Source organism: Oryctolagus cuniculus, chromosome 18 (genome assembly GCF_964237555.1).
Source record: "Oryctolagus cuniculus chromosome 18, mOryCun1.1, whole genome shotgun sequence".
Lineage (NCBI taxonomy): Eukaryota > Metazoa > Chordata > Mammalia > Lagomorpha > Leporidae > Oryctolagus > Oryctolagus cuniculus.
The window spans coordinates 52,847,572-52,868,716 of record NC_091449.1 but is presented as its reverse complement, the minus strand read 5'-3'; the positions used below and the strand labels follow the sequence as shown (position 1 = coordinate 52,868,716).

General features: G+C 54.1%; 1 protein-coding gene across 1 annotated transcript; it reads left to right on the top strand.

The window, feature by feature from the left end:
• The first annotated feature begins 1,990 nt into the window (after positions 1–1,990).
• Positions 1,991–12,425, top strand: NOB1 (NIN1 (RPN12) binding protein 1 homolog). The gene is made up of 9 exons (XM_051847243.2): positions 1,991–2,108; positions 2,207–2,339; positions 3,337–3,467; positions 5,319–5,390; positions 5,896–6,024; positions 6,116–6,295; positions 6,637–6,734; positions 8,913–9,057; positions 11,853–12,425. Exons 1-9 carry the CDS (start codon positions 2,019–2,021, stop codon positions 12,120–12,122), a joined length of 1,248 nt encoding a protein of 415 aa, XP_051703203.1. The 5' UTR covers positions 1,991–2,018; the 3' UTR covers positions 12,123–12,425.
• The last annotated feature ends 8,720 nt before the right edge of the window (positions 12,426–21,145 follow it).

Below are 21,145 nucleotides of genomic sequence, written 5' to 3'. Positions count from 1 at the left end.
GGTGCTCATATGGGATGCTAGTGCTGCAGCCCGGGGCTTTAACCTGCAGAGCTACAGCGGTGGCCCCAATAAATAAATCTTAAAAAAAAAAAAAAAGCACCTGCCCTTTGTGCCTCTGATGCAGACTTATCAGTTTCTCTCCCTCAGCTTGCAGTTCCTCTGTCTTCTCTCTGATGATCCCAAGTCAATTCTTCACTAAAAAATTAACTCACCAAATGAAGAGACTGACACAAGGATCAGGCCAGCTCTGCAAGACCCCAAATCACAGAAAAAAATTCAATTAGCACCTCCACGGTTGACATCCTATCGCTACACTTTGTTCCCAGAGCTTCACAGGAACTCAAGGTCCTGATCAAACAAAGCGACAGGACGTGCACCTGCAGACCCCGACAGGCTGGCCATGACAGCATTTTCAGAGCATGCCAACCTCCTCTTGATGACCAAAGAAAGGCCACACACACTGTGGACAAATCCAGAGACCTCACTCCTTGCTCAGCTCCCACCTTTTTTTTTTTTTTTAAGATTTATTTATTTTTATTTGAAACGCAGAGTTACAGAGAGGCAGAAACAGAGAGAGAGAGGGGTCTTCCATCTGCTGGTTCACTCCCCAGATGGCCACAATGGTCAGAGCTGCACCAGTCAGAAACCAGGAGTCAGGGGCTTCTTCCGGGTCTCCCCCATGAGTGCAGGAGCCCAAGGACTTGGGCCATCTTCTACTGCTTTCCCAGGCCATAGCAGAGAGCTGGATTGGAAGAGGAACAGCCAGGACTCGAACTGGCGCCCATATGGGATGCCGGCACTGCAGGCGGCAGCTTTACCTACTGTGCCACAGCACCGGCCCTGGGTTATCTGTATTGACTTACAATCATGAGGACATGTACACATTTACCATTTAAAAATATTTATTTATTTATTTATTAATTATTTGAAAGGCAGAGTTACCAAGACAGAGTAAGATCTTCCATCCGCTGATTCACTCCCCAAACAGCCAAAATGGCAGGAGCCAGGCCAAAGCCAGGAGCCTGGAACTCCATCTGGGTCTCTCATGTGGGTGACACGGGCCCAAGTTCTCAGGTCATCTTCTGCTCTCTTCACAGGAACATTAGCAGGGATCTGGCTGGAAAGCCAAGTTGCTGGGGCTGGAACCAGCGCCCATTTGGGCCACTGGTGTTGTCAACTGTGGCCAAAGCTGGCCCCGAAATGTCACACTTAAAAGCAAAGGAGGAGGGGCAGGTGCTGTGGAGTAGTATGTTAAGCTTCTGCCTGCAGCGCCCACATCCCATTTGGGCACCGGCTTGAGTCCTGGCTGCTCCACTTCAGATCCAGCTCTCTGCTAATGGCCTGGGAAAGCAGCAAAAGATGGCCCCCAAGTGTTTAGGCCCCTGCACCCACGTGGGCGACTCAGAAGGAGCTCCTGGCTTCGGATAGGCCCAGCTCCAGTCCTTGTGGCCATTTAGGGAATGAACCAGCAGGTGGATGGTCTCTTTCTCTCACTCCCTCTGTAACTCCGACTTTCGAATAAATACTTAAAAAAAAAAAAAAAAAAGGCAAAGAAGGGATGGGTGTTGAGACAGAGGCACAGGGGCTTAAGTCCCTGCTTGGGAGTCCATATCCCATCTCCCCCCCACCCCCCACCCCCGCTTCAGATCAGCTCCCTGCCAATGAGCCTGGGAAGGCAGCAAATGACGGCCCCAGTACTTGGGTTCCTGCCACCTATACAGGTGAGACTAGGGTGCAGTTTCTGGCACCTGGTGTGGGCCTGGCCGACCCTCGCTATTTGAGGCGTGAACCAGCGGATGGAAGCTCTCTTTGCCTCTCGCCTTAATAAAAGTAAATAAATTTTAGGGGCAAAAAAGTAAAAGTAGCCCCCAAGGAGGGGATTGCCTCAGGTGTCCCTGGGCGCGCGGAGCCGGGAGATACGGGCACAGCCGCCAGGTGGCGCCCTTCAACCTCCACCGCCTTCCCCGGGTCACAGAGGCCGGGATCGGGACGCAGCGACGGGCGGAAGCTTCGCGCGCATGCGTGCTACGCGCTCGCCTGCCAAAATGGCGCCTGTGGACCACGTCGTGGCGGACGCCGGGGCGTTCCTGCGGGACGCGGCTCTGCAGGTACGGGGAGCTCCGGCCGGCGGGGAGCGGAGAGCGGGGCCCGGGCTGAGGGGGCGCGTGAAGTCGGGCGGGTATGGGACGAGCCGGTCTCCGCGCAGGACATCGGGAAGAACATCTACACCATCCGCGAGGTAGTCACCGAGATCCGGGACAAGGCCACGCGCCGGCGGCTCGCAGTGCTGCCCTACGAGCTGCGGTTCAAGGAGCCCTTCCCGGAGTACGTGCGCCTGGGTGAGTGAGAGGCGGGGAGCCGGCCGGGGGCTGCTCCGTGCGGCGGCGGCGGCGGCGGCGGCGGCGGCGCGTCCCGGGGGGCGTCCGGGGGGGGGGGTCTCCTCTCCGACGAGGCGCCCGTGGTCGCCTGCCTGGGGGCTCCCTGCACCCCGCCGGCCGGGTCACCTCTACCTGGGTCGTGAGCCTGTGCTGGCTGTGCCTTGTGCCAGTGCAGCCCATGTCTTTCTGTTCATGTTAGAATTGTTAGGATTTGTTTATTCGAAAGCTAGAGCGACAGAAAGAGACCTTAAGCCCACGGGTTCACTCCCCGAGCATCCAGGACTGCACGAGGCCACAGCCAGGAGACAGGAACTTCTCCCCCCCGTGTCCCACCTGGTGGCCAGGACTCAGGGACTTTGGCCATCACCTGCCGCTGCCCAGGCGCGTTAGCAGGAGGCGTGGAGGAGCCGGGACTCGAACCAGGCACTCTGATGTGGGCATCCCAGGCGAGGCTCAAGCCTCTTGTACCACAGTTTGCCAGTAAAATCCAGACGATTGCACTGTGTTCATCGTTGATGTCCCCAGGGGAATCCTTGCGAAGTTTTCCCACGATACACATTTTCCATGAGCATTTTGAAGGCGCTACATGTGCGTGACTGTTTCCATGTTTTTGCATCGAAACAGACTTCTCTTTGATCTTCTACGAAATTTTTGAAGTACCTGTAGGATAGCAAAATTTCTATAAAGAACGCGCGTCGTGTGCAAATCTTGCACTGACTGAGTGAAGGCTGTGTTCTGTCCGTTCTCTGTACTTGACACGGTGTTATGGTGCGCCTGGCTGGCGTGACTCCTGGTGTGACGACAGATTTGTCAGCTATGAGCAGAAACAGGCCAGGATCCCAGTGTGGAGGTTTTGTCCCCCAGTGGTGACTGTATGGAATTCTTTGGACACCTTCCTTGTCGATGCCCGAAGTCGCTGGGTTTGCGTCCTAACTGAAGTTGTAAATCTGCTTTACAGTGACTGAGTTTTCAAAGAAAACCGGAGACTACCCCAGCCTCTCTGCCACGGATATCCAGGTGCTGGCGCTCACTTACCAGCTGGAAGCAGAGTTTGTTGGGGTGTCTCACCTAAAGCAAGAACCGGAAAAGGTAAACCCGGAGGGCGGGCTCTACAGACAGACGGGTGTGGCCGCCCGCCAGTCGGCGCTGCACTAACCTTCCCAGGGCTCTGTTTTCATCTGTGCTGACCCCCAGCCCAAAGGATTTTGAGCTCAGACACCATAGGTTATTGCATTGATGGCTATTTCTGGGTATGTTTCTAAAAATAAGACTTCTTAAAAAAAAAAAATCTTGGCCGGCACCATGGCTCACTTGGCTAATCCTCCGCCAGCAGCGTCGGCATTCCCTATGGGCGCCGGGTTCTAGTCCCAGCTGCTCCTCTTCCTGTCCAGCTCTCTGCTGTGGCCCAGGAAGGCAGTGGAGGATGGCCCAAGTGCTTGGGCCCTGCACCCGCACGGGAGACCAGGAGGAAGCACCTGGCTCCTGGATTCAGATCGGTGCAGCGCGCCGGCCGTAGCAGCCATTTGGAGGGTGAACCAATGGAGGGAAGTCCTTCCTCTCTATCTCTGCCTGTCAAAAAAACAAAACAAAAAAACACACCTCTACACAAAATAAATATCATCTCTCACATCATCAAATAGCCAGGCAGCGTCCACCTTTGCCACTTACTTCATAAATGTTAATTTTTTGGATCAGGAGCCAAATAAGGTTCATACGTTACAGGTTACAGATGTGTCTCAGGGTCTTGATTTGTAGAGTTTGGGGGAGAATCATTTACACTTGGAAAATGCAAGAGTAGAACTAGTTTGACTGTTTCTTGAAATCAGGAACACTAAGTGCTTGCCGCTTTCAAGGCTGTACTTTCTGAGACTAAGCTGGCAGTTGGAGAGACTGATGGGTTTGTGTCAGGTCCCATTGGCTGTTTCTAGTCAGATGATTTGGGGAGCCAAATAAGTCATTTCAAATAGTAATGACAAAGAACTTTTTTAAAATCTATTTGAAAGCCAGAGAGAGAGAGAAATACATATAGTCCATCTGCTGGTTCATTCCCCAAATGTCTGCAACAGCTAGGCCAGGTCAAGCCAAAGCCAGGAGCCTAAAACTCCATGCTGGTCTCCCGCGTGGGCAGCAGGGGCCCAAACACTTGAGCCGTGATCTGCTGCCTCCTAGGAGCAATGGCAAGAAAGTGGATCGGAAGCAGAGCAGAGGCATGTTGGGGTCCCAGGTGGTGGTTTCGCTCACTCCACTCCCCTGCCTGCCCTAACAGAGTTCTTGGTCGTGGCCTAAAGTCTCCAGGGCCACCATGGGCTCCGGTTCCTGTACGAGTCAGGACAGCCCCCACTTGCTTTCTGCCAGGGTTCCAGTCCTCCAGAGAGTGACCCCGGAGTCCAGACTTGATCCGAATGCTTGGGCAGGTGCTGCTGAAGGAATGGTTTTACGTGAAGTCTGTACGCAGCGTCCCTGGCTGCTGGTTTTCTGTTGCATCCATCCAGTCTTTATTTTTTATTTTTTTTTCCATCCACTCTTGACTTGTAAATATCACCCTTTCCTGCAGTGTTTTGGCAGGAGTTAGGCATTTTTATATCAAAAGCTTTAAAGTAGTATGTTCTTTGGTCAGTAATTCCAGGGTCTTCTGTGTTGATCCTAAGTAACTGGAGATTCTTCTGGGTGTTAGAGATAATGTTCCCTGCTGTCACCTCTAATGGCACAAAACACATATCCCAAAGCGGCTACTTAGTAGAATTGGGCTCACTGAAGATTGTCATTTTCTTTATATGTATATATATATATATATATATTTCCCAATGTTTTTAAGCAGTGGATGTCTTTTAATAGCCAGGAGAAAATACTTTTTTTTTTTAAGTTACCCTATGATGTTGGTTTTCTAGTGTATATTTTCTTGCTCTGTTCTGGTATTAAAAATTTTATTATCTTTTTAAGGCTAAAGTGAGCTCCTCAATTCGGCACCCAGAAGCTCCTGTCAACATTTTGGGGTTCCACCTGCCTTCTAAGGTAATTCCGTGTTTCTGGGGCTCCTGTCTGTCCCGTGTCCCATCCCCATCGCTGCTCACGGTAAACCCAGTGTTCCAGGACTGAGAGGTCATTTGCCCAGCCCTGTCCGGTCAGACCTGCGTGTCATGTGATTTCATCTGTAACTTTTCCTTTTTTTCCTGGGCTGGCGCCGCGGCTCACTTGGCTAATCCTCCGCCTGTGGCACCGGCACACCGGGTTCTAATTCCAGTGGGGGCGCCGGATTCTGTCCCGGTTGCCCCTCTTCCAGGCCAGCTCTCTGCTGTGGCCAGGGAGTGCAGTGGAGGATGGCCCAAGTGCTTGGGCCCTGCACCCCATGGGAGACCAGGAGAAGCACCTGGCTCCTGGCTTCGGATTGGTGCAGTGCACCGGCCATGGTGGCCATTTGGGGGGTGAACCAACGGAAGGAAGACCTTTCTCCCTCTCTCTCTCTCACTCTCACTGTCTAACTCTGCCTGTCAAAAAACATGATTTCCTTTCATCTCAGCCCAAATGCCCACAAGACACTGTGGATCGTGGACACCAAGCCAGCGAGCCAGAGGACCTGGAATTCAGCTCCTTTGTGTTCTGGAGAAACCCGCTGCCTAACATCGACCAGGAGCTCCAGGAGCTGCTGGTAAGGCTCAGCTTGTCCTCTGCTGACGACACAGCAGCCGCTGCCCACTGCTGCTCTGGGCCGGAAGTCATGGATTCGGTTGATGTTGCAGATGGACGGAGGTGAGGAGGAGGAAGAGAATGGATTTGAAGAGAGCAAAGAGGACAGTGATGACGACGGGGGTGGGTGGATAACCCCCAGCAACATCAAGCAGATCCAGCAGGAGCTGGAGCAGTGTGACGACCCCAAGGACGTGCGAGTTGGCTGTGTGACCACAGACTTCGCCATGCAGGTGGGCCAGGGCTGTGGGCCTGAGACAGGATTTGTGTGCGGTGTTTAGTGTTTAAAACCCATGATCTGTTTTCTCTCGGGGGCATCATTTCCTGAGCTCAGTTAGGGACCTGGAAACCCGAGAGGGTCTGCTGCCCCGCCACGGTGAATGTGTGCGTTCAGACGTTGCTGATGGGGTGCTCGGGCCCTGGCGTGCACAGTTCGAGGGAGCTCTGGGTCCCAGCCTGACTTGTCCTTAGCCAAGGCTCATGAGCCAGCCGGGGTGTGTGCAGCGCTTCAATGCGATTGCAGAGTCACGTGAAGAGAAACGTGGCTCAGTTCTTCTCTCACTGTCGGCCGTAGAACGTTCTGCTGCAGATGGGACTGCACGTGCTGGCGGTGAACGGCATGCTGATCCGCGAGGCCCGGAGCTACATCTTGCGCTGCCACGGCTGTTTCAGGTGAGTCGCCGAACCCCTGGGCCCGGTGCCCCCTGCAGACTTTTTGAGGAGACCCTGCTGTACATCTGTTCCTTCCATCCGTCATTTCTGTGTGGCCTAGGCTCTCCTCTCCCACAGCGTGGAAGCCCCCAGGACTGAGCTGCAAGGCACCTCCCACCTAGGGGCCTGGGTTTAAAGAAGTGGGTTCTGGAACAGAGAACCGTCATCCTTACTGTTCACTCGTTTGTTAGGAAGAGCCCCCCACATGGCCACAGCTGCTGGGGCTGGACCAGGCCGAAACCAGGAACTCAGTACAGGTCTCGCATACTGGTGGCAGGGAACCAAGTGCTTGGGCCATCACGTGCTCCCTCCCAGGGTTTTCATTAGCAAGAAGCTAGATAGGAAGTAGAGCCAGAACTTGAACTTGAACATGGGACGCCAGCGTCTTAACCACAAGGCCCAGGGCTTGCCCCAGAACCCTGCTTCAGAGATGCATACTGTAATGTTCACAGAGGGAGTGGTGTCCGGATTTGCTTTAAGATAACACACAAGTGGAAGGAGTGGGGGTTTATCTGAAACAAGATTGACCCTAAATTGATAGTTGAAGCTGCGTGATGGATGTGTGGCAGTCATTTCATTCTTCTATAGCATGTCTTTAAAAAACTTGAACCACCAGATAGTGACTCTGAATCCAGAGGCCATGGGTTCAGGTCCAGGGTCTGTCTCCTGCCTGTGCAGATTGGCAATAGTTAGCTACCTTCTCTGTGCTTTGGGTTCTTGAAGTTGAAGAGGTTGGGGGAGCTGGGAGATCAGTCACACGGCTGAGTGTGGTGGCTGGCACATCGCGAGTGCTGCGGGGTGAGCTCAGTTCTTCCAGGTCATTTCGGACTCCTTGTGGGTCCTGGAGACCCTCTGTTGGAGGGGAAGAGGTGCCTATATCTTTAGTTGACATGTGTGGCCCTTGGGCGGCTTCCAGCCCCTCTACAGGTTCAGTCTGGTCCTGGCGGCCTCCAAATAGGCCAGCTGGTGAGGTGTGCGCTGTCCCACTGGGTGCCCAGAGCTTTTGCACTGTTAGGAGAGGTGCCGGGGTGGGGTCTGTTCTCCAGGGGGCTCACTAGTACCCAGTCACTCCTGCCACCATGAGGGAGAGGGAGAGGGAGAGCTACTCCCAAGGCCGCCTCTGTTCTCGGAAACCTTCCCGCAGCTGGTCACGCTCCCAGAGCTTCAGTGCACTGGGTTCACGGCCGCCGAGCTCTTTGCTCCACCTAATCTCATCTCTCCCACTGTCTAGGACTGTCACGGAAGTCCTAGGTTCCCGAGTTAGCACGCATTCTTGCAAACACGTGAACTGTTCCCTGTTCTTGTGAGATGAGCCCAGTGACTGCGCTCCTTGTGTGGAATAATTAGCCCTCAGCATGTGTGTGGAGGCGCTGAGCTCACGATCGGGCGACTCAGCGGAGTGACGAGCTCTCCCCCTGCCCTCGACGGGAATCACTGGCTTCAGCAGACAGGAGGCAGGCGAGGCTTCAGTGGCCACCCTCAGATCTCGGGGCAGGGCCGGGCTTTTCTTTCTCGTTTTTTAAATGTTTGTTTGAAAGGCAAAGAGGGCGACCTTCCATCTGCTGGTCACTCCCCAGACGCCCACTGCCGGTGGGGCCCTGAAGCCGGGAGCCTGGAGCTCCCTCGGGGCTCCCACAGAGTTGGCAGAGGCCCCAGTCCCTGAGGCGTTGCAGCAGGAAGCTGGGAAGGCAGGAGCCAGGACCTGGCCCAGGCAGCAGCGGGTCTAGTGTCTCCCGTGTCACTCGTTCGTTGTTGCTGCTCCTGAGCGCACACCCTGGCTGACATCTGGGGGCAGGGTAGTTGGAGCTGGAGTAAGGATCTAGGAAAGGCCCAGTGCTAAGAGCATCTGCTCGAGCCAGACGGCCTCTCTGCCACTTGGAGCAAGGACCTTCACGTTCCCATCTGCAGAGTGGGGGCGTGGTTGTAGTTGAGCTTGGAGGGGGTGCTGGGCGGTGCCCACCACACTCGATGTAACAGCGTCCTGCACATCCGCACGGCTGACTTGGCCCTGGCGTCCCTGGTCCTTCCCCTGAGGAGGGGAAGGGGAGATGCCTGTCAGCCTTCCCCTGAGTGTGCCCTCCTGCTCCACAGTTGGGGTTCGCCGCCTGTGGTTCCCACATCTCCTTTTGTGTCTCCCAGGACAACGTCTGACATGAACCGAGTGTTCTGTGCCCACTGCGGGAACAAGACCCTGAAGAAAGTGTCCGTGACCGTCAGTGACGACGGCACCCTGCACATGCACTTCTCACGCAACCCCAAGGTGCTGAACCCCCGAGGCCTGCGGGTGAGTGGCCACCTCCTCCCCCTGACGACCCTGGTCGTCGAAAGCCTGAGGTCTGGGGACCCCAACAGGTGGGGAGTGTGCGGCCTCCTGCTGGTTATAGTCAACTCAGACAGGGTCATTGCCACAGGAAATGCCAGCTGCCCCGTGTGGGCTTCATTGGGTTGTGCAGGAGGTTGGGTTTGTGCAGGCTTTGAAGCAACGGCAGGAGCTGCATAAGCTTTGTGGGCCAGAGGGGCGGAGCGTGGAAACTCAGTACCTGGGAGAGGCTGGCCTGAGTGCACACCACCACGGGTTTGTTCCAAGAAATTGGAAAAAAATAAGAAAAGAAAATAGGGGGAGAGGAGGCTTTCATCCTCTCTCCATATATGGGCACTTCCAGAAGTTCATGGGAAAAATGGAATTAAACGGTAAGTTTTTTTGGTGTGCAACAATTTGAAATCCACGCATCCATGGAATCTTCAAGCTTATGGGAAATGTGTGTTGTGGACAAATTGTATGGGCTGGGAAAGGCCAAAGCCAGAAGCCAGGAACTCAGTCTGTGTCCCACCACCACCACCACCACCACCACCGGTGGCAGGGACCCAGGTGCTGAGCCGTCACTGCCTCCCAGGCTGCTCATTAGCAGGAAGTTAGAGTTGGAACCAAGCCGGGACCTGAACCTCAGCATTCCAGCACAGCACAGTAGGCGTCTCAGAGGTGTCCCGAGTGCTGCACCAACCGCCTGCTCCCGTGACCTTGGCATTGTTGGAGAGCACAGCAGTGGTCTTGTAGAACGTTCCTCTGTGTGGGTCCATCTGCTGCTTCCTCATGATTGGATTCAGACTGTGCACTTCGGGCAGGAACACCCCAGAAAGGCTGTTGAGTCCTTGGTGCATCTCTGAGGGTGTATGCTGCTAGGCTGTTAAGGTGTTTTGGTGGTGGGACCTGATCGCCCGGTTACGGCGGGTTCTGCCGTACCTGCCCTACTTGGAGCTGATTCGCTTGTGGGGCGGTACGGGAGTAGTCACCTTGATCAGTTCTTCGTGTAAGGAGGTGCTTTCTCTGTTCCCAGGCAGTATCCATGGAGGAGCTTGCTGATTTTTATCTCACTCTGTAGGCTGTGATTCGCCACCATCATGATTTTGAGGCTCATTGTCCCTTCGAGCTGGCTCCTCTGTGCTTTTAACACATCCCAGTTATTCTTTGAGCGCTTTCCGACTTTCTGGCACAGCAGAATGTTCCGAGGCTGATTTGTTCTGCCCCCGACAGGGTCAGAGGAGCTCTGGTGCTTTATGGAAAGTGCTTTTTAGAAGCAAACATGCACTGGTTACATTCCTCGGCCTGGCCTCATTGTCTCTGGGCCCTCAGTGGACAGAGATGGGAAATGCATGTGTCCATTTTTATGTCCATATCCACACTGAAAACCATCGGCAACAAGCATTTGGCCTACCAGGTAGGACACGGTACCTGGGTTCTGTTCCTTGTTCCTGACTCCAGCTTCCTGCTCATGGGGACCCTGGGAGGCAGTGATAATGGCTCAAGTAACTGCGTTCCCGCATGTGGAATTCCCCATGTGGAATTACGTTCTTGGCTCTGAGCTTCAGCCTGGCCCAGCCCCAGCCATTACAGGCATTTGGGGAGTGAATCTGCCTCCCAGCTAAATATAATTTTTTTTTTTTTTACAGGCAGAGTTAGAGAGAGACAGACAGAAAGGTCTTCCTTCCATTGGTTCACCCCCCAAATGGCCACTATGGTCGGCACTCTGACCCGAAGCCAGGAACCAGGAGCTTCTTCCTGATCTCTCATGCGGGTGCAGGGGCCCAAGCACCTGGGCCATCCTCCACTGCACTCCCTGGCCACAGCAGAGAGCTGGCCTGGAAGAGGAGCAACTGGGACAGAATCCGGCACCCCAACCGGAACTAGAACCCAGAGTGCCGGCACTGCAGGTGGAGGGTTAGCCTAGTGAGCCGCGGCGTTGGCCCTAAATATAATTTAAAGGATCAAAAACCGACGAGCTTGCCACCGCCGTGGCTCACTAGGCTAATCCTCTGCCTTGCGGCACCAGCACACCGAGTTCTAGTCCGGTCGGGCCGCCGGATTCTGTCCCGGTTGCCCCTCTTCCAGGCCAGCTCTCTGCTGTGGCCAGGGAGTGCAGTGGAGAATGGCCCAAGTGCTTGGGCCCTGCACCCCATGGGAGACCAGGAGAAGCACCTGGCTCCTGCCATCGGATCAGCGCCGTGCGCCGGCCACAGCGGCCATTGGAGGGTGAACCAACGGCAAAGGAAGACCTTTCTCTCTGTCTCTCTCTCTCTCACTGTCCACTCTGCCTGTCCAAAAAAAAAAAACTGACGAGCTTAGACCTCCAGTTGCAGCCCAGCAGCACAGGGGGCCTCCTAGCCCTCCCCAGTCTCCAGTTCCTAGTGCCCTTACAAAGCCAGTCCATGCCAGGTGTTCCACCCTGCACACGTTCCAACATGGATCTCCAGGTCACCATTAGTGGTATATATGCCATCGGTTTGTCTGTAGGTATCCTATAAACAGGACGATGGGACTCAGAGGGTTAATACTTCCCTGGGGTCCCTCACTAGTGTGCTCAGCCCTTTTCAGAACCACGCAGTACTGGTGCTGTGAAACGGTACTCACGGCCTTGGCCTTGGTCAGAGTGCCGCATTGGGTCTTTCAGCCCTGAGCTGGGGTGAGACTCACAGGGGACGGGCGTGGCAGGTGCACACTAGGCAGTCAGGGCTGGCGCTGGCCACCTGCCCCGGGATCTGCCCCGCGAACCTGACCCCCAGTCTTCCCTGCCTTGTCCGCAGTACTCACTCCCCATGCCCAAGGGAGGCAAGTACGCCATCAACCCCCACCTGACCGAGGACCAGCGCTTCCCCCAGCTGCGACTGTCCCGCAAGGCCCGGCAGAAGACCGACGTGTTCGCCCCCGACTACGTGGCCGGGGTGTCTCCCTTCGCCGAGAACGACATCTGCAGCCGCTCAGCCGCCCTGCAGCTCCGGGACAGCGCCCTGGGAGGAGGGAGGAGGCGCTTAAATCCCAACGCTTCCAGAAAGAAGTTCGTGAAGAAGCGGTGACGCGCATCCCCCCCACCCCCCATGCTCACCCCGGCTGCGGGGTGAGGTGGCCTGGTGACTGCTCTCCCCGGCCGAGGAACTGTCGCGTGGCCCGAGGGCCCCGGCCGTGTGCTGGAGGCTTGGTGCCCGGGAAGAAGGCGCGGCTGAGGGTGACATCTCACAGCCGTGGATGCGGGCTTCTGTGTGCTGTGGTTAAATAGACCATATTTTTGTTGCTTGGCTAATATGCAAGGTTTGTATTCAGTGATGAAATGTTTATATTTATCTTGTCAAAAAATGTTCACATAAAACTAGGAACTGAAATTTGTTGCCCTCTTTTTTTTTTTTTTTTTTTTTGAGGAAGATAAAATTCATTCAAAGTGCAGCCCGGAAACCCCTGTACAGCTGTGCCCTGGAGTCAGCCCCGCTTATCCATGTGCTTTGCTTTTCCTCCACACATACACACGGTCAACACGCACCCACGCCAAGTCCAGGTCGGCCCCCACCAGCACCAATGGTGCATCTGGTGGGAGGAGCCTGCCACAAGCCCCGAGTGCTGGCGAGATGGCCGGGGGTTCTGCACCTTCTGCCCCTCCCGTTTCCCCATTCTGTTATATCCAGCAGACAGGCAAGGAGGGGGATAAAGATTTATTTATTTTACTTGAAAGAGTTACAGGGAGGCAGAGAGGTCTTCATCCACTGGTTCACTCCCCAAATGGCCACAGTGGCCAGAGCTGGGCCAGTCCAAAGCCAGGAGCCAGGAGCTTCCTCTGGGTCTCCCACATGGGTGCAGGGGCCCAAGGACATGGACCATCTTCTACTGCTTTCCCAGACCACGGCAGGGAGCTGGCTCGGAAGTGGAGTAACCAGGACTTGAACCTGCACCCATCTTGGATGCCGGCACTGCAGGCGGCAGCTTTACCCGCTACGCCACAGCGCCAGCCAACTCCCTGCTTTCTTAAGTTGCCCTTTGGCCATGTTTGTTTCAAAGAAAGAAACATGAAGATCCTGCCCAAAGTTTATGGGAAAGCAGAAACAAAAGACAGTGTACATTTTTCCACAATTTTAAAGATTTTTTTAAAGCATCTCAGACACCAAAAATCTGGTTACAAATAAAAATCCAAAAACCCTTGGAGGAACCAGGTTGCTGGTTAAGACGCCCGCGTCCCCATTCGGAGTACTGGATCCAGATGCTGGCTAATGAGCACCCTGGGAGGCCTCAGATGGTAGCTCCAGTAGTTGAGTGCCTACCACCCATGTGGGGGACATGAACTGAGTTCTTAGCTCCTAGTTTGGCCTGGCCCAGCCCTGGCTGTTGCAGGCACTTAGGGGATGATCTTCGTGCCTTTCAAAAAAAAAAAAAACTCCAAGGCCTGGTTTTCTAACGGCCTTGACCTGCAGAATGCAGCATGCGTGACTTCCAGCACCAGGTCATAGACGGTTTCAGGGCCCTGCCCAGCTCCCTCAGGAAGTCTGGCCTGGCGCTGCAGCCATGCTGTGGGAAGCCTGGACTCAGCAACTCCTGTGGACATGCCACACACAGGGGCTGTGGCTGGTGGGCCAGCTTAGGTCAGCTGCAGCCACTCAGCAGCGCCAGGCACACGAGCCCCAGCCCCCAGACTCCTAGCTGTGGCCCTGTGCATGGTGGATCGTGGATGAGCCACCCCTAAGTGTGGACCGGCAGTCTGCAGCCTCCCTGGTGGATTTTCACTGTTTGGAAGAGTGATGCTTGCGTAGCTGGACCTGAAACAGGCAACAAATACCTCCCACAGTGGGAGGGAGAAGGGAGGGATTTGGAGTTTGGGCAGACGAAAGGTGGCCGGCATGTGTAACGCGGTGACTGCAGCCCTCGGGGAGATGGACACCTGTCCCCAGTCTGCACGGGCACGTGGGATGCACAGCTCGCGGTACTGCTTCAAGGTTTGTCTCCTCACGACGGCACTGTGGAATAGGTGTGACGTCTTCCTCCACAGAGGGAAAAGCGAGCCTCAGAGAGACAAGATCCTGCCTGCGGCTGGCGTGGTGGTGCCACCAATAAAGCCACCGCCTGCGACATCGGCATCCCACACGCACGCTAGATTGAGTCCCGGGTGCTCCACTTCTGACCCAGCTCCCTACTGGTGCATTTGGGAAAGCAGCAAGGATGGCCCGAGTGTTTGGGCCCCTGCACCCACGTGGAAGACCCAGATGAAGCTCCTGGCTTCAGCCTGGTCCAGCACTGGCTGTTGAGGCCATGTGGGGAGGGAACCAGTGGATGGAAGATCTCTATCCCTCTCTCTGTCACTGCTTTTCAAATAAATCTTTTTAAAATATGTAAAATCTTCAAAATTTTTAAATATTAGAAAACTTTAAGATCTTCCCAAGGGTGACCACGGTACAAGGGCCTGAACCCGGGCCGTTTGCCCTCTCTGTGCTACACTGCCTGTTTCGTGGCTTGAGTCCTGAACATGAGCAATGAGAAATAGTAGGTGTTGGGCTAGAATTCAGCAAGCCAAAAATGACAACTAATATCGAAATTTACCTTAAGTGCTTGAATGTGCTTAAGGAAAACAAAATTGATTAGAAATGGATGGAAATTTGTGGAAATGTAAGTGGCTGCTGCTGACACTGCATTGTAAAATTTAGGACTTTCACAATAAAAAGCAGAGGAAGGGGGTCGGCGCTGTGGTGCAGTAGGTTAACGCCCTGGCCTGAAGCACCGGCATCCCATATGGGTGCCGGTTCAAGACCCGGCTGCTCCACTTCCTGTCCAGCTCTCTGCTGTGGCCTGGGAAAGCAGTAGAAGATGGCCCAAGTCCTTGGGCCTCTGCACCCGCATGGGAGACCGGGAAGAAGCTCCTGACTTTGGATCAGTGTAGCTCCAGCCGTTGTGGACAATTGAAGAGTGAACCAGCGGATGGAAGACCTCTCTCTCTGTGCCTCTCCTCTCTCTGGCTTTCAAATAAAAAAATAAATCTTTAAAATAGCAGAGGAGGGCCCAAGGACTTGGGCCCCTGTGTGCGTGTGGGAGACCTGGATGGAGCTCCTGGCTCCTAGGTTTGTTCTGGCCTAGCTTGGGCTGTCGCAGCCATTTGGGGAATGAACCAGGGAAGGAAGATTGATATTGATCTTTCTTGACTCCTTTGGCTTTCAAATAAATGAACATATAAATAGAACTGACTTCTTTTTTAAGGTTTATTTATTTGAGAGGCAGAGAGAGAGGGAGGTCTTCCATCTGCTGGTTCATTCCCCAGATGGCTGCAACTGCCGGAGCTGCACAAACCCAAAGCTAGGAACTTCTTCCAGGTCTCCTACACCGGTGCAGGGGCCCAAGCACTCGGGCCATCTTCTGCTGCTATCCCAGGCCATAGCAGAGAGCTGGATGGGAAGTGGGACAGCCAGGACTGGAACTGGCACCCATATGGGATGTCAGCATTTCAGGCAGTGGCTTTACCTGCTATGTCACAGTGCCAGCCCCAGAAATGACTCTTTTAAGTGCATTTTTTTAGAGAGTCATAGCAGGAAGATGCTGGTCTGCCTGCCCCGTGCCCCAGACTCAGTCACTGACACAGGAATGACAACAGAGATAAATGTTAGATTTTGTAGCCACATTTTTAAGTAAGAATAACTTTTAAGCTCAAAAATCCAAAATTGTAGCAAATTATAAATGGTTTAATTACAGTGGTTTCAACTATGAATGAATGGTGTAAATGGATTATAATTAATTAGACGATGGATATTTGACTTAAAGTAAACATCTTATTTGGAGGACCTGGGTTGTGGCACAGTGGTTTACGCTGCTTTTGGGGATGCCAGTAGCAGATGTTGGGGTGCTGGTTCATGTCTCGGCTGCTCTGCTTCTGATCTGGCTTCCTGCTAAATGTACCTGGGAAGGCAGCAAAAGATGGCCCAAGAGTTTGGGCCTCCGCTACCCATGTGGGAGTCCTGGGTGCAGTTCCTGGCTCCTAGCTTCAGCCTGTCTCAGCCCTGGCTGTGTGGTTATCTGGGGAGTGAACCAGAAGAGATCTCTCCCTCTGTCTCTCCCTCCCTCCCCCTCCCTCTCCTTCTCAAATAAATAGACTCTTAAAAACTAAAAATTTGATTTGGGGTTTAACAGTAGAGGGAAACTGACTCGTTTCTGTTTTTAAGATTTTCTAGAGCTTAAGAATATCTAGAGGGAGCTGTAGGGAACGCTGGTGGGTAAGGAAAGCGTTCTCGACGCCTTAGGACCACCCACGTCTGCCAGCACACAGGCCGTGACTGCCGCCGTCTTCCTCAGTACGTCAGTCCCAGGCCAGCGGCGGGGCCCTGCTCGGGATGCCCAGACGCCACACTGGAGTGCCTGTGCCTGGGTTTGCATCCCGACTCTGCTGCTTCCAATTCCGGTTCTTACAGCTGTGCACCTGGGGAGGTGGCAGATGATGGCTCAGGTGCTGGGGTCCCTGCCACACATGTGGGTAACTCAGAGTGAGTTCCCAGCTCCTCGATTCAGCCTGGCCTAGCCCTGGCTGTTTTGAGAATTTAGGGAGGCAACCAGTGGATGGCAGATGGATTCTTTCTCCTTCTCCTTCTCCCTCTCCCTCCCTTTCAAGTAAGTATGTGACATCAGCATCCCATACCGGAGCTCCAGTTCAAGTCTTGGCTGCTCTGCTTCTGATCCAGCTGCCTGCTAAGGGTGCTTGGACCCTGCACCCACGTGGGAGACCCGGATGGAGTTCCAGATTCCTGCATTGGCCTGGCCTATTGGGGGAATCAATCAGTGGGTGAAAGGTCTGTCTCTCCCTGTCAATATGCCTTTCAAGTAAGTAAATTTTGGATAAATAAGTAAATAAATGCCTGTGGGATTGAATGTATGATTCAGAACAGTCTAGAGAAAACAAGAGGCAAAAAATGCCTTGCCCTAGCTTTTCCTTTGGTTTACTCCTAGACAGAGCCGATGGGTGCCCCACCCCAGCTGTCGAGCTGGCTGTGGGGATGAAGAGGACCAGGCATCGACCATGGCATCCCTTGTATACTTTAATTCCTTATTTGAAAGGCAGACAGAGAAATCTTCCAACTGCTGGTTCACCCCCCAAATGGCTACAACAGCCAGGGCTGAGACAGACTGAAACCCGAAACTAGGAACTCCGTCATCATCTCACAAGTGCATGCCAGGGGCCCAAGTACTTGAACCATCATCTGCTCTCTCAGAGTGCGCATTAGCAGGAAGCTGGAATCAGAAGTGGATCCAGGACTTAAACCCAGGCACACTGATAAAGGATGCAGGTGTCTCAACAGCATCTTTCTTAATGGTTTTTGTTTTTTGTTTTGTTTTGTTTTTTGACAGGCAGAGTTAGTGTGAGAGAGAGAGAGACAGAGAGAAAGGTCTTCCTTCCGTTGGTTCACCCCCTCAAGTGGCCGCTATGGCCGGCGCACTGTGCCGATCTGAAGCCAGGAGCCAGGCACTTCCTCCTGGTCTCCCATGCGGGTGCAGGCGCCCAAGCACTTGGGCCATCCTCCACTGCCTTCCCGGGCCACAGCAGAGAGCTGGACTGGAAGAGGAGCAACCGGGACAGAACTGGTGCCCTGACCGAGACTAGAACCCGGGGGCCGACGCCGCAGGCGGAGGATTAGCCAAGTGAGCCGCGGCGCCGGACAACAGCATCTTTCCATAGCAGGAAAATCTTCACAACATATGAACGTCATTTCAGGGGGTAGGCGTCCCGGCAGAGCAGGTTGGGCTGCCACTTGGGATGCCCACAGTCCGTGTTGGAGTGCTGGTTTGAGTCCCAGCTACTCAACCAGCCTCCCTCTGATGTGCCTGGGAAGGCAGCAGATGAGGGATCAAGTACTTCTGTCCCTGCTATCCATGCGGGAGACCCGGATGAAGCTCCAGGCTCCTGGCTTTGGCCTGGTCCAGCCCCCGCTGTTGCAGGTATGTGGGTGGTGAAGCAGCAGATGGAAGCTCTCTCTGTGTCTCTGCCTTTCCAAGCAGTCAGTCTTAAAAGCAGCAACAGATGCCTGTCGTTTCGGAAGTTTCCGTATACCCAGTGTCCTGAGCCCCATTCAGGCAGTGCATGACGGGAGAAGATCGCAGCCGCACACAGGACGTCCACGACGGTGGCGCGTGTCCTGTGTGGTGGTGGTGGTGGTGAATTTAGGAAAAGAACTTTTTACCCCCAATCCCGAGGCCCTGTTTCCTCCAGGGACACCTGACCGGTAGCCACAGGAACCGGTTCCCCAGACACGGCCAGGAACAGCTCAGAGCTGCGGTGCCAAGCCCATCACCCAGAGCCCAGAGAAAAGCAAGGGGCTTTAGGGACTGCCTCGCGCAGAAAAGCAGCCCCACACGCGGACGCCGCGTGTGGCCCGGGACTAATGAGGCTGTTTGTCTCCCTTCATTAGAAGGATAGGAGACTCATGGGGATTCTCCTCCTGCTTTTTTTTAATTTCTAAACGATGAAGGCAATCAACAAAGCTTCCTATTCCCTACGGCCCGGGCCTGGACCCTAGGGACCAACGGGAGGCCTCCAGGACAGAGACACATCACACTCGGTACCCGCGTGCTCCTGGGACAGAGGCCTGCCTCGGAAAAGCCCACGGGGACTGTTCTGCCAGCTCATTAAAGCTGCAGGAGCCTTGAAGAAACAGTGGTCTAGGCCCCCACTTTCACAGGTGAGGCCCCAGGACTCAGAGAGCGTTAGCAGGCGACCTGGAGCAGGACTCGGGAACCCTGACTCTGCCGGCACAAAGGGCCTGGGGGCTGCCCATGGAGGCCTGCGGTCCGGGTTCAATGTCTGGACAGCACCGATGACCAGCTGTCTCAGCGTGAACGAGTCACGCCACGTTTGCTGCCTCGGTCTCCTTTTCGGTAGAGTGAGGATTCTGTTCTCTGCCTCACATCACACACAGAAATAGCCCCTCAGGAGCAAGCGGGTCCACAGACCTACACGGGGAAGCCAAACTAAAATGCTTAAGAAAGCATGCAGGGGCTCCCAAAGGGTCAAGGAAAACTTGCATTATCTTTAAAAAATGTTTATTCATCCGACAGCACCACAGCGAGGGAGCCCAAGAGCCCCCGAACTTACGGGTTCACTCCCCAGATGCCTGCAATGGCTGGGGTCGGGCGGGGCCGAAGCCCAGAGGCTGGAACAAAATCCAAGCCTCCTTGGTTGGTGGCAGGAACCCAGTTACTAGAGCCACCCCGCAGCCTCCCAGGGTTAGTAGCGAATGGCAGGAAGCTGGAGTCAGGTGCTGGAACCAGCAGGCTGCACACCCACTCCACACGGTATCTCCCTGCGTCTTCCATGAACGTCATGATGCTCCCTTGCACGTATGGTTTCAAATCTTGGGCTAGGAAGTGATTTCTCGTATACTAACACCAAATACAAAATTAATAAAAAAGGAAAACAAAGTGGGTGTAGAACACTGGGATTAGGATCTCAGGTTGCAGACAGGTGTTCAGGAGGCAGGTGAGAGATTCCTGACAACCCGAAAAACTGCAGAACAGAGACGAGTGCCTTCAGACGCCACGGGACAACTTTGGACCTGGGTTCTACTCCAGCCCAACAGCAAGAAAAGTTCCTCCCCAGTAATCCTTTCCTGAGAAACTACAGGAGAATGTAACCAAGCAAAACACAAAAACTAAGCGCACAGCAGAGCAGCTGGGGAAAACCAAAAAGGACCACGTGGAATCCAGCACGAGAGAGAGGCGCCCAGAGGGGTGCGCATGCGTGCTGGCGGTTAGGACACCAGCCGGGACAGGGACGCCTCCAGGCTCTGCCTCCAACCCCAGCTTCCCTCCCGCTGAGGCGCACCCTGGGGGGCAGCACGTGGTGGCTCCAATAGTTGGGTCTCCGCCGCCATCCCCATGGGAGACCCAGATGGAGTTCCTTTTTTTTTTTTTTTTTTTTTTTTTTTTTTGACAGGCAGAGTGGATAGTGAGAGAGAGAGACAGAGAGAAAGGTCTTTCTTTGCCGTTGGTTCACCCTCCAATGGCCGCTGCTGGCAGTGCACTGTGACTGACGCACCGCGCTGATCCAAAGCCAGGAGCCAGGTGCTTCTCCTGGTCTCCCATGGGGTGCAGGGCCCAAGCACTTGGGCCATCCTCCACTGCACTCCCGGGCCACAGCAGAGAGCTGGCCTGGAAGAGGGGCAACCGGGACAGAAACCGGCGCCCCGACCGGGACTAGAACCCGGTGTGCCAGCGCAGCAAGGCGGAGGATTAGCCTAGTGAGCCGCAGAGCCGGCCTTTTTTTTTTTTTTTCTGACAGCCTAGATGGAATTCTGAGCTCCTGGCTTCAGCCTGGCCCAGCTCCAGCTGTTGTGGGGCATTTGGGGAAGCGACACAGTGAATGGGAGATTCCTGTCTCCCTTTCAAAGAAAAAAAAAAAAAAAAAAAAGACTGAGATCTCAGAAAGATGGCTGTGCCAACCCAGAGAGCAGTCAGCACAGACTGGAACTGGAGGGAGTCCAGGAGGACAGAACTGAGAGGAAACTCACTGAGTTTGGCCAACTGAAAAATAGTATTCATTATTGCTTGTTTTTCACAGTTCAGATGGAGGGGTTAGGGAAATTAGTGCTATTAGCATACAAAACAAAGGGAAAAAAAGAGGCAATTGTTAACTCTAGGAAAACAAAAAGTTGAAAAAAAATGTACAGTCATGTGCCCCATAATGGTGTTTTGGACTCTAAATAGAGCAGTGGTTCCATAAAAATGGAATGGAGCTCAGAAATGCTACCACTTGGTGACAGCATGGCCATTGTGAGGCTGGGGCGCAACAGGACCCATGCCTTCACGGACACTGATGTAAAGAAACCTACGTCACTGTCAGTCACAGAGAAGTGTAACATGTATAATTCCTACATGCAGCACCTAGTACTTGATAACGAGGGGCAAGTGTTAGGCTGTGGTTAAGGTGCTGGTTAAAACCCCCATGTGCTAGGAGCCAGTGCTGTGGCAGAGTGGGTAAAGCTGCCACCTGCAGTGCTGGCATCCCATATCCCATATGGGCACCAGTTCGAGTCCCAGCTGCTCCACTTCCAATCCAACTCTCTGCTATGGCCTGGGGAAGCAGTAGCAGATG

Excerpts from the sequence above, each read along its gene's own strand:
- NOB1 (XM_051847243.2), top strand. The coding sequence starts at position 2,019 with ATGCGTGCTACGCGCTCGCCTGCCAAAATGGCGCCTGTGGACCACGTC. Across the intron at positions 3,468-5,318 it reads TAAAGCAAGAACCGGAAAAG|GCTAAAGTGAGCTCCTCAAT; the intron begins GTAAACCCGGAG and ends TATCTTTTTAAG. Across the intron at positions 5,391-5,895 it reads GGTTCCACCTGCCTTCTAAG|CCCAAATGCCCACAAGACAC; the intron begins GTAATTCCGTGT and ends CTTTCATCTCAG.